Raw genomic sequence first — 11,577 nt, 5'->3', positions numbered from 1 at the left:
AGGAGGGGAGGGGGGATTTGTGAGATAGGCTTCCTGGTATTTTGCTTTCCAGAGTTAAACCATGACACTTTAATAGTAGCTATGTTTTCCAGATGGTCAAGAAAAGATGGTCCTTACCCAAAGTGTTCATGGACTTTAAACAGAGAGATATGGAGACCACTTTTAAGGGAAATGGCAAAAAGAAATGAGAGAGGGAATGTTTATTGTGGTGGTGGTGTTTTAGTGTCAAGTATTATGATGTAACTTAAAAATTAAGAGGAACAGATCCTGCAGAATTCAGCCTGAATTATTTACCATCTTTCAAAGTGTTCAGTTGTGCCCAGAGAAGGGCAACAAAGCTGGTGAAGGATCTGGAGCACAATTCGTGGAGCGGCTGAGGGAACTGGGGTAATTTAGCCTCGAGAAGAGGAGACTCAGGAGAGACCTTGTTGGTCGCTACACCTACCTGAAAGGAGGTTGTAGCCAAGTGGGTGTTGGTGTCTTCTCCCAAGTAACAAACGATAGGACAAGAGGAAAAGACCTCAAGTTACACCAGGGAAGGTTTAGATTGGATATTAGGAAAAGTGTCTTCACTGAAAGGGTTGTCAGGCCCTGGCACGGGCTGCCCAGGGAGATGGTTGAGTCACCATCCCTGGAGGTATTTGAGAGATGTGTGGACAAAGTGCTCAGGGACATTTTTTACTGGTGGGCTTAGCTGTGTTACAATAATGCTTGGACTTGGTGGTCTTAAGGTCTATTCCAAACTAAAAGATTCTGTAATTCTATGATTGTATGAAAGTGGATATTTTCAACTATCTATTCGTGACTGCTGGAAGACAGCTTGGAGGGTTTACCTGGTTTTGACTACATCAGATCTGTCTGTAAGATGTATTTCTGCCAGCCTCAGTCATATCCTGGAAGGTGAAGTAACTTGGTAGAATTCAGATTGGCCAGGAAGGTTTGAACTCTTTCTTATTTACGGAATTAAAGCGTTTGCAATTTGAAGATTGGCTGAAAAGTCTCTTGCTGCAACTTCTCTTATTTGGGTATATTCACACATCAAACAAAGGTGCAGCCTGTGGTCACATAAGTGTAAATCATGAGTAGGCATCTTACATCTGTTTGAGAGAGATCTTTGATGTGTAATGACTCATAATTCAGTTTGATTAGGTTTTTTTTTTTCCTCTTTTTTTTCTTTTCCCTAGAATACTATTGGAATTCCTATTCCCATCACTAATCCTGCAGATAAAATTCTCAAGCTGAGTGTGGTGTTGGAAAATCAGTCACTTTCTGGAGAAAAATCTTTCACTCTTATGCCCAAACAAACATTCCTCTATCAGCTACATTTTTCCCCAGCTGTTGTTGGCACTTCAGATGGAAGGTAAGCTGCAGAGTTTTGATACTTGTGATTGTAGCTCGTGTACTAATAAGTGAACTACTTTCATTGAAACCTCAGTCACTTGATGTAGTTATCACCTTAAAACAAACCACAAAAGCTAATAAATGGAATAAAAAAAGTTTTCAATTTTAAATATATTGTATCCCAAAATCAGTTTTCCTGTGAGGGCAAAAACCTGACTGACAGGCAGTAAATAACTTCTAGTTATTCTAGTTCACTAGAATTTAGTGAACAATGCTTTAGATTTTTACTTAATATTAGAAGCTCTCTCTGAAATCTTCAGATGAATTGTTAGTTCTGTAAATTTGTAAGTTTTTTAAACAGAGTAACATGATTTTGTTTTTCTTCTGAGAAGGAATGAAACTAAAACAACATAACTAAAACCAGATGAAAAACACTTTAACAGTTTTCACAGAAATCTATTTAGCTTCGAACCCTTCTATTAATTATCTACTGAATGAATATGGAGAGGAATTAAATAACAAATTTTTTATCACCTTGGAAATCCCTACTATTTCCAGGTATGATAATTAGCAATACAAACACAGAAGGCCTCTTGGTCTTAGTTTCAGCTAAACTAGTTCAGCAATTAACTGAACAGTGCAGAATTGCAAACTTTATTTTCCTGAAATCTGGTTAACAAAGCATTATTTAGCTGAAAGGCTGATTGAAAATCAATTTCCCGTTTTCCATGTTATCAATTGACTGGCAAAATATGGTGATGGGGAGGAGGATGGGGTGATGGTTTATGATGAGGGCAGAGACAGATGACCCGTTCAAAGACCAAATATTTACAAAGCCAAAATCCAGGCATTTCAAAATTTTCTTCAAATCTCTTATATTGATTTGTCCAAAGACCAGAGTAATGACAGGTATCATTGTTCAATACAGCTTTCAAACAATACTTTTTTATAAAAATGAGTACTGTTATCAGTCTAGTAAATATTTTTTTCTGTGGGAATTTTTAGAAATTATGCATTCCGAAGCTGTGAATAATAATAGACCTAATTTTTTCATACCTGGTAATATTTCTGGTATTTTTCAAGTGTAGAATTTCCAAATAGTAAAATAAAGGTTGGTTTTAACTGGCAAAACTTTGGGCTCAGCTGGTTGGTAGGCTGGGACTGAGGGGAATATATACAAAGATGACATAAAGTACACCTGTACATATTCATTACAATTATGCAGTACTGTGCTGGAAAGCTGTGTAATAGCTGTTTTAAATTTCAATGGCTCCCAAGGATTACAATTACAGCTGGACAGAGGTACTTCCACATTCCATCCACACTATTATCTTTTTATTCTGAAGCCATGCGCTGTTTCCTCTGCCATAGCAGCAGCTGGGAAGAAGTGTTATAAAAGTGCTTGTGGCAGGTGTACCTTTTCAAATGGATGATTCTTTCCTAAGCTGTTTTATGCTCACTTTAAAGGCTGTGTTGGCACAGGGGATAGTCTGGAACCATAAAGTCATGGAACAGGCACAGTTATCTGTCATTTAGAACAAGAACTGTTCCTTAGTGGGTCATGGGTTTGCACAATGCATTTCATGTAAGATTTTATAGGCTTACAGTGCTTTGCTTTAATGTTGTTATGACTCTGCTACTCAAAAAAACCCGAGAGATAAAAAAGAAATATGCAATAGGAAAGGAAATGTGTTAGAATGTCTGTCACAGAAATACACTGCTGTACGTATCTCACCTAGAAGCAAGCAATTTTCAGTCATGACAGCAGTTGATTGTATATCAAAACAATATATTGAATACTCCTTTGAAGCATATCTCTTTGTCATGCTCATATAAATGTGTCTATATCTATTGCTCAGTATTCATCACTACATTTAAAAAGTTTTTCCTTTTTTAAAGTCAGTGAATACTGTTTCTGTTTCATTGTCCTTCGGGTTCAAGATGGCTAGAAAGAAAATACTGTGACATTGAAATTAAATTAAAGCTTACTCGTGTAAACTAGAAGTTGAAATGCCTTTGAGTTGTATTTTTGAAACAAAACCCCAACTTTTTACGCTAAAGAGTTAAGAAAGATGAAGAAGAGATTTTGTTGCATAACAATTGAAAATATTATTTTTGCTGGCTGAATTAAAATATCAGCAAGAAGTGTTATGGGTAAACTGGGAAATAATTAGCACACTGTGTTGAAACTCATTAGATTTTTCCTGAATTTTAATCTGTACATTTTTAAGTGTCTGCACAAAAGCTGTGTCATATTAAGCTTCTTTATCTGTTTTTAGTGTCATATTCCTGTCAGATATGGTTGGAGAGTTTTGGTATGCACTGAAGTTCATTGTAGAGAAACCACAGCCAACTAGTCTACCTGAAATAGAATGTGAGCTTGGAAAGTAAGTATGGAGTTCACTGTGCTGAACTTGGTCAGCACAATAGTTTGAAGTATCGTGGAAAACATATGAAGAGTTTACAACAAAAAGCCAGAATATGGCTGTATATGTACTGTAGTGGTTTGTAGATAAATTTCACAGATATATATGTAGATAGGTGAAATTGTCCTTTCAGTAGAACAATTTAAATGGAATTGTAGCCTATATGCAGACTCCTTCTCAAGTCTTTATATAGAAGTCCTTCTGAAAATACTGCAGAATCTAACCATAAAGTTCCATAATACAGAGTTCTGTAGGTTTGTTCTATTTTCAGTTGCTTCTCTCTTTCCAAACTAGGAACATATCTGACAGCCCTGCTTTACAAATGCTTGTATACCAGTTATCAATTTCTTTTAACCTTTTGAGAAATGGCAGTGATAGTTTCTGTCGTGCAGATCCTGTAGGGTAGACATGGTTTGAACATTGCAAGTGTTAAGAAGATGAGCTACTTAGAGCAGAGAAATTAACCCAATTCTTGTCTGTCTTCAACAAAAGTTCATCTTATATTTCTGTAGCATAGTTTTCAGTCCTGTCTTTCAGGATAGAAATCAAAACTTTTAGGATAAAGCTTTCAAGAATGTCAAAATTTCAGTAGTCCTCTTCTACCTTTTACCTCTGCTTAGTAGTATGTGGACACATTTTTTTTTCTTCCGAAAACTAAATTCCACTTTCTACTGCATTTCTTATCTTTGACTGAACCTGTAATTAATATACATTACAGATTGTGCAAAAAATGTTAGTGTGTACAACATGAAATTTTACCAAATGAAATTTTTGTGAATGAATATATTCTGCTGTTTATATATGATACACAGTCTAGAGTTAATTGGCAATACTTTTGTTACTCTGTTTTCCTAAGAAAATCAGTAGGGCTGTCCATTTCCTCGTTTTTATTTTAAAATTCTGGGCTGACTGGAATGAAAACATATTTCTTCTCTACTACGTAGTCTGACAGTGTTAGGAATTAGTCTGAATGAAAGGGTTTTGCTTCTATCTGGCATTCATAATTTTCTACATGCGCAAGTGGTCTGGCTGAGAATGGCAAGTCATCCTTTCCTACTGAAAATAAAATTTATGTTGGAAAGGGTTACCCCGTTAACTAAAACACTTGCCTCTCACAAATATAATCACAAATTAATTAAATTCCGTGTTTTGGGGTTTTTTTTCAAAAGAGATTTCTTTTCACTTTACAAGTAGATGCATGTTGTAATTACTATGCATATGTAAACTCATCTATATCTGCCCTGGGCAGATAGTGGTAGAATAACACATGAAGTGCTAGTTTAATTATTAGCAACAGCAGCAACAGTAATGCATAACAGAAAAATTAACAGTAATCTCTTCCATATATCTTTATATATATTATAAAACACTGAAATAAAACTTACAAACATCTTTCTTTTCTGTTTACATTATCTGCCATATTCTTTGTTTCATAAAGTCACTTGGTTTTGTTCAGTGATTTTCTTCAACACTCTCCTTTTTCTAGAAATTTATATTACTTAGTCAGCATATTGTCCTCTTCTTGGAGTGCAAAATTTTGGAAAATGATATAGTCCAAGTAAATTGTCTGCATTAATATATGCTGACTGCATAAAGGTAATGCAGGTAGACATTTGTATGTTGTCTGTTTAACAATAGTATCTTTTTTTTTTTTTTTTGAACGGGTGTACTTCCTCACTGTGTTCCCAGAGTCGTGGACTCTAACTGTCATAAAATGCTAGAAGCATTTCCGCTCACTTCCATTCTACCACCTTTTCCTTGAATGCAGAAGAAGCTTTATGATATGTGATATCCTTCTAAAAATAATGGTTTTAGTTATGTCCTAAATTTAAGAATTTGTGTCCTTGAAACATCACTTGGAACTGGATTAGGAGTCAAGAACCTATTGATACACTTAGAATCAATTTCTAACTGATTCTTGAAAGGGAAAAGAACAAATTCCAATACTTTATTTTTTTAATCCTTCTTCAGATATCCTGACATTCTGGGTTTATCACAGCCAGATCTGCTTTTTGTTTCTGTCAAGGTAGATTTAACACATCCTTTAGCATATGCGTCTAAGCAAGGAAACCTTCTCCTTGATATTCTCCATCTTCATTTATCCACGCTGTTATGGGCTCCACAGCAGAGTCATTGAAGATGAGTCAGTTTAATGTTGTTCACAGTGGTCTTGAATTTACTGTCACATGCAACAACTTTTTCTATCATAACCATGGTAGTCAATCTGCTGTGGCAGAGGTTCTTAATGGATTTTGATCACTTGAAGAAGCTCTAACAGTCTTGTTGTTTACTGAAATTTCAGATATTCCTTTGACAGTGTTATGTATGACAGACCAGAAAAAAAAACAAAGGGTTAGAGACGGTAAATGTGAAAAATGGGAATTATGTCATGAATCTGAAGTTCTTGTGTGAAAGTTCCCTGGTAACTCTGCTGTTGATAACTCAGTGATAAAATGCTCTGACAACGTTAGTCAAAACCAAATCTGGCACTTGGCTTCTGGGGTTTTATATCACTATATATTGGAAGGAGCCAACCTGCATACAAGTTTTAGGGCCTGAAGTTACAGTCAAAAAGCTTGATGGAAATACTTTCTCTTCTGAATATTGCTTTTTAATATTTTCTTTTTTCTTACTGATTTAGCTATGATTAACTGACTAATTTTTTCCAGAGGATAAATATGTGGAGCAGTCTGGCAGTTGACCTGCCAAAGCTTTGACTAGAGGGAATATCCATTAGGTAGATAAATTACAGCAAAGCCAATATATGTATCTCATTTATCAAACTTTTCTTATTTACTCTTTTCACTGACTGACCTTGAATCTCTTTTCTGTGTCCCTTGGTGTTATAATGAGAATGTGATTTATGGTCATATGTCTTTGTTAAAGGAAAATAATATATTATTTTCATCAGAATAGAGAAATTTTGGGGAGTCATGAATTCTTTTGAAAATTGTTCTTCCTATTGAAGTCATCTTGTGTTTGTTTACTCTTTAATTAGAAAATAAAGAAGGACAGTCTGTAAAATATAGTGCCAGCTGATTCGAAACATAACATTTAGGCAATCAGCACACTCCAGTTTTGTTCTGGGACAGCCACAATACTCATTGAAATACAGTCTACATGTGCAACGTAATGATTTACCATTATGCTATAATGAACAACAGAACAATTGTACAAAATGAAACAGATTTTGAGTTCATGCAGAGAAAGAAAGAGAAAGGAAACAGGCAGAACCTCCATTTAAATGGCTGGTGTGGAACACTATGTTTGTTTTGAGATCTCAAGGTTACAAGATGATCAAGAAGAATGGCTGCCTAGTGGCAGTAAATTAAAAGCTAATGTCAGCACCACTTAATTACAAGCTTCTCCTGTAAACCATTGCTTAGACAAAAAGGAGTTACAGCTATCATTTATCTGATTACCTTTAATTTCTGTCCAGGGCTTTTTCTGAGGCAGACTATGAGTCCATGGATAGACTACAGAATAATAAGGCATAAAATTATTTTAATTTTTGGAATCAAATTTTTTTGTTGTCTTTGGCACTCTGAATTATCTGTTTGACTAAAATGTTTTATTCCAATGTTAGATCTACAGAAAGTAAGGAAAGGAAGGTGAAACATAAATCTGAAGATTGGAGCCTAGGAATAGATGTGAAGCTGTGGAATCAGAGACACAGATTTATTTCCACATCCTCCTATCTAAAAGTTAGGCATCAAGTTTAAGGCATTAAGTCTAGGCTCCTCCTGTAGACAATGAAGAGTGATTCCACATCTTAGTGCTCTACAGCAGGACCAATTCTCTCTGAAAATGTTTCTGTCCTTGTTAAGTATTGAGTGAGCTAGACAGTTCCTTTAACTATGTAACTTTAACTTCCTGACAACTGGAGTACAGTGAGACAAATTATGCCCTTATAAATGACCCAAATATGACAGTGGTTATTGCTACCAGATTTTATTGTTGTTAGTAGTTATTAATAACGTTAATTAATGCTAATAAGTAGGTGTCCATACTAGTGGAAAAATACTAATGTAATAAAAGATAATTGTTATTTTTAAAAGTACCCATCTTCCAAGAAAGAAAATAACTGATGAGTAATAAAATGCAATGGAAGAAACTTAGTAATTAATAACCTTTGCATATATGTATTTTTTCCAGATGGGCTCGTCTACACATACCTCTCTCTAATCCCACACATGAAACTCTGGAGCTAGAAATTGTTAACAGCAATCCTAGCAATTTTTCAATCGAGACTGATCCAGAACACCCTGTAAGTAAGATTTCTGTGCTTTCACAGAAGTGGTACAGGAGAGCCTTCTCTTCAAAAGCTATCGAATTGTATATCATACTGTGGATTCAGAACATACAGCATAGTCTCTATGGTTAGAGGCATTATAAGTGTGCACTCTAAAGATTTTATAGCTTAAAGACAAAACCAATTAAACTTGAAAAGTAGTGCAAGCTGAAGTACAGATGTTTTTTCCCGGTAATGCTTTGTGGAATGATTTTGAGGACTGCAGTGTTGGTTGCAAATAATATTCAGGAGATATTAGGAGGGGAAGTTGCAAACACACCAGATGTATTAGAAGTTTTACAAGATTCTAAAAATCATCATGGTAACTGGGGAAAAATTTAAGTAAGTAAATAAAATGTCAGTGTAAGAATATAAGAATATCTGATAGTGGTGGCAGTTATAACTAACTTACAGTACCTATGAATAAGAATTTGAACAATTTAGCCACAAGAAATCTTCAAGTAAATACCTGGAATAATTTTATTCTCCAGACTCACATTTACCCTAAGACTGATTTCTACTGAGAAAATCTTCATCCTGTTATCATTATGCACACTACATTTTCCCCCTTCATTACCAAAGCCCTTTCATCTTGCTGTCTAACATTTTTGTCAGCTTTCATATTTTCATTGAGATTGGCTAGAGTTCTGGATGGTCCGGACCCTGAAAAATACTCATTATTAGCAATAATTAAGGGTTAATAATAGAGGTCCTATGAAGAACTCTTTAGATGTTACTAACAATTAATGCTATTACATATGTGTCCTTTGTAATGTGAGAAAAAGGAAACTCTGGTGCAAGTAGTTAGGGAAACCTTTTATTAGGATGTGAATACAAACCCTTTAATATGAAAAAAGAAAATTAAGAAACCTGTTGCAAACAAGGAAGAAATGGTAATGGCACCTTTTCTAGACATGAGGAGGTTAATACAGGGGAGACATACACCAGACCTGGTTTATTTATGCAAACTGGTGTAACGGTCAGAGGTAGACGAAAAGAATATTGTAATAAGATTCTAAAATGAAACTGAGAAGGTAGAAAATTGATTGTATGGGGAAAATAGCGGAATGCTATGAAGTCATAATATATGCATTTTTTGCTTTCAGAAACTAAACAGCTTTCAGCCTCAAATATACCAGTACAAGACTAGATGTTCTTAAAAGGGCTTGAAAGATGACAGCTAAAGGGGATCACATTTAATTAACTGCCCTGTATTTTGCATACATAGCATTAAATTAAATTAAAAGTATGACATGTGAAGTGTTTATTTTAGTCTGTCTTTTATGTCATGCACATTAACAGATCTTCATACATTATGTTAAAACTTAACAGGTGCTATTATTTCATCAATTGGTATTTGAATAGGAGTTAAGAAACATAATGGATGCAAAATATTTTAATCATCTAGGAGTATTATACATGTTATGTTTGGGTCATTGGCACAGAAGTGGATTAGATTTAATTATAGTGACTTTTGGCTCCTGCAGATTGCCTGTTACCTTGTCCAGGAAATCTAAAGAAACTAAACAAAACCAAAAATCTCCTCCTTTCAGCTTTGCTAATGTAATACCAGAGATTCACAAGACACATTCAATACTACCTGCAGTAATTTTCTCTTTCTTCCTTCCGCCTTTACCTCTGCCTTTGCCTCTGCCTTTGCCAATAGAATACTCAGTCCTAAATATCATCAATGCATTGAATTCTGAAGTGTTCTTTGTGAATTACAGTGGTTCTTCCAGTTAAAAGATAGCTTTGGTGAATTTACGATAAGCAATTACCTTTTTTGAGCTTGTTTCTTCCACTGGAGACCCATGATGGAGAGATAATGTAATTTTCTTCACAGTTTTGATGACAATGATGGGAGTGGAGTTTAAATACATGTTGCTTCTCCTGAATATGTTGCATCCTAGGTTTAGCCCCTCCGTACACCACTCTGTTCAACCTCCAGAAGATTACTGCTTGTTCTTATAAACTTCAGTCTGTTTTTCAGGTATTATTGCTTGGTTTAATGTCTTTGTGTTATGTGGAAGAAGTTTCCCATCTTAATTATTCAAGTTTCTGCTCTCTTTAAAGCAAACAATGCTTTTTTGTCAGCAGAAAAATTCTGATTTGAGAGATCCTCAGATGAAATGTAACAATAAAGAGCAATAGTAATTTGCTAAAACAATAGATTGAAGATGGAATTGTCCCCTTAAGATAGGTAATGTTTGAAAAGAATCAGTAGTTTTAAAATTTGCATATTCTAAATCGGTAATTTTAGTATTTCATATAATTATCCATATTTGGTTTTATCTTGTCTAAGATGTAGAATTGTTGAAAATACTGGAGTGTCAATTAGAACATATCTCAAAAGGATATTATCAGTCACAGTGTTATGCTAAAAATTCAGATTCAACAGAGATATCAGAGAAAATGCTATCTTTCCTAGAGATAAATTACCTAAAATTTAACCAAAATTTTGACTAATATTTCAGATTTTAAATTAATTTCCTTACCAGATTTATCATTCTTCCATGTGTGTGTTGGTCTTTCCAATTTCAGTTTGCAGCAGAAGGCATTACTGAAATACCACCACAAGGGATTATTTTCTGTAGACCTGATTCAACTTCAAGTACTGACATCATTTATAATAGGCTTTCCTGAGGTCCAGTTGAATTACACTCCAGTATTCCTGAACTTCTGGAGCTTAATGAAGGTCTAAATGAAATTTGAAGGCTTTAAATCTGTCAGCTTCCTGTAAATTAGGAGTAACTCCATTAACAACTTCGTAAACTGATGAAAATGAGAAAAGTGTATGTATCTTGTTAGAAGCTTTGCAGTTGTAAGCTAAACCAACTTTAAATGTAATTTACTGTCTTGGTTTTCTTTCAGTAATTTGATAAAAGTTTTCAACAATTAAACAATTTCCTTTAATATGATTTGGATTCTCATATCTTTTTTTTTTTAAGCAAGCTAAACCTTGGAAAGGATATTTTTTTTTCCTTTCTTGTCAACCTTACACTATATAGGTTAACTTAAGGCCTTTATAAATGTTGTCAATCCTCTAAAAGTTGGAACAGAAATGAACTCCCATAAGGCCGCTACAAAATTCCTGACTTGTTTTTCATTAGCATGTTGAGTTTCTGGAACAGTCATGGGGATGTTGAGTTTTGTGTTTCTTTCCTAACCACAGCTGGCTTTATCTCTAGAAGCGAAGGATTAATATTCAGCATTTATCAGATGAAAATGTACAAAAATGTACTTAAATGTACAAAAAACTCTTATAAATAGGATCACCTATATTGCCAAAAGGAAACACTTTCACTGTATGTCTTCAGCTTGCTATTCTCCTGGCTTATAACTAGCCTAAAACCTTTTCATGAAGCTGTATTCCATCCTGATAAGATATGAAACAAAATCTTATATTGAGGAAATATAATGTAAAGACAGGCTTGCAGAGAGTGGTAAACTTTTACATTTACATTTGGTGGATGAAAAACTGAACATGAGCCGGCAGTGTGCGCTGGCAGCCCAGAAAGC

At 34.7% G+C, this 11,577-nt stretch overlaps 1 protein-coding gene across 1 annotated transcript in view; it reads left to right on the top strand.

The window, feature by feature from the left end:
* Positions 1-1,184: 1,184 nt before the first annotated feature.
* The window catches only part of LOC104514553 (chromosome unknown open reading frame, human CXorf30), a gene marked incomplete at its 5' end in the record, with an annotated part of 91,871 nt that continues 81,478 nt past the window's right edge, over positions 1,185-11,577 (top strand). The window contains 3 exons of the mRNA XM_010158274.1: positions 1,185-1,360; positions 3,621-3,728; positions 7,923-8,034. Of these exons, the coding sequence (XP_010156576.1) occupies positions 1,185-1,360; positions 3,621-3,728; positions 7,923-8,034 (396 nt within the window). The remainder of the gene's footprint in view (positions 1,361-3,620; positions 3,729-7,922; positions 8,035-11,577) is intronic.

This window comes from Eurypyga helias, unplaced genomic scaffold (genome assembly GCF_000690775.1).
Source record: "Eurypyga helias isolate BGI_N326 unplaced genomic scaffold, ASM69077v1 scaffold1109, whole genome shotgun sequence".
Lineage (NCBI taxonomy): Eukaryota > Metazoa > Chordata > Aves > Eurypygiformes > Eurypygidae > Eurypyga > Eurypyga helias.
This window is presented reverse-complemented; position numbering and strand designations above follow the sequence as displayed.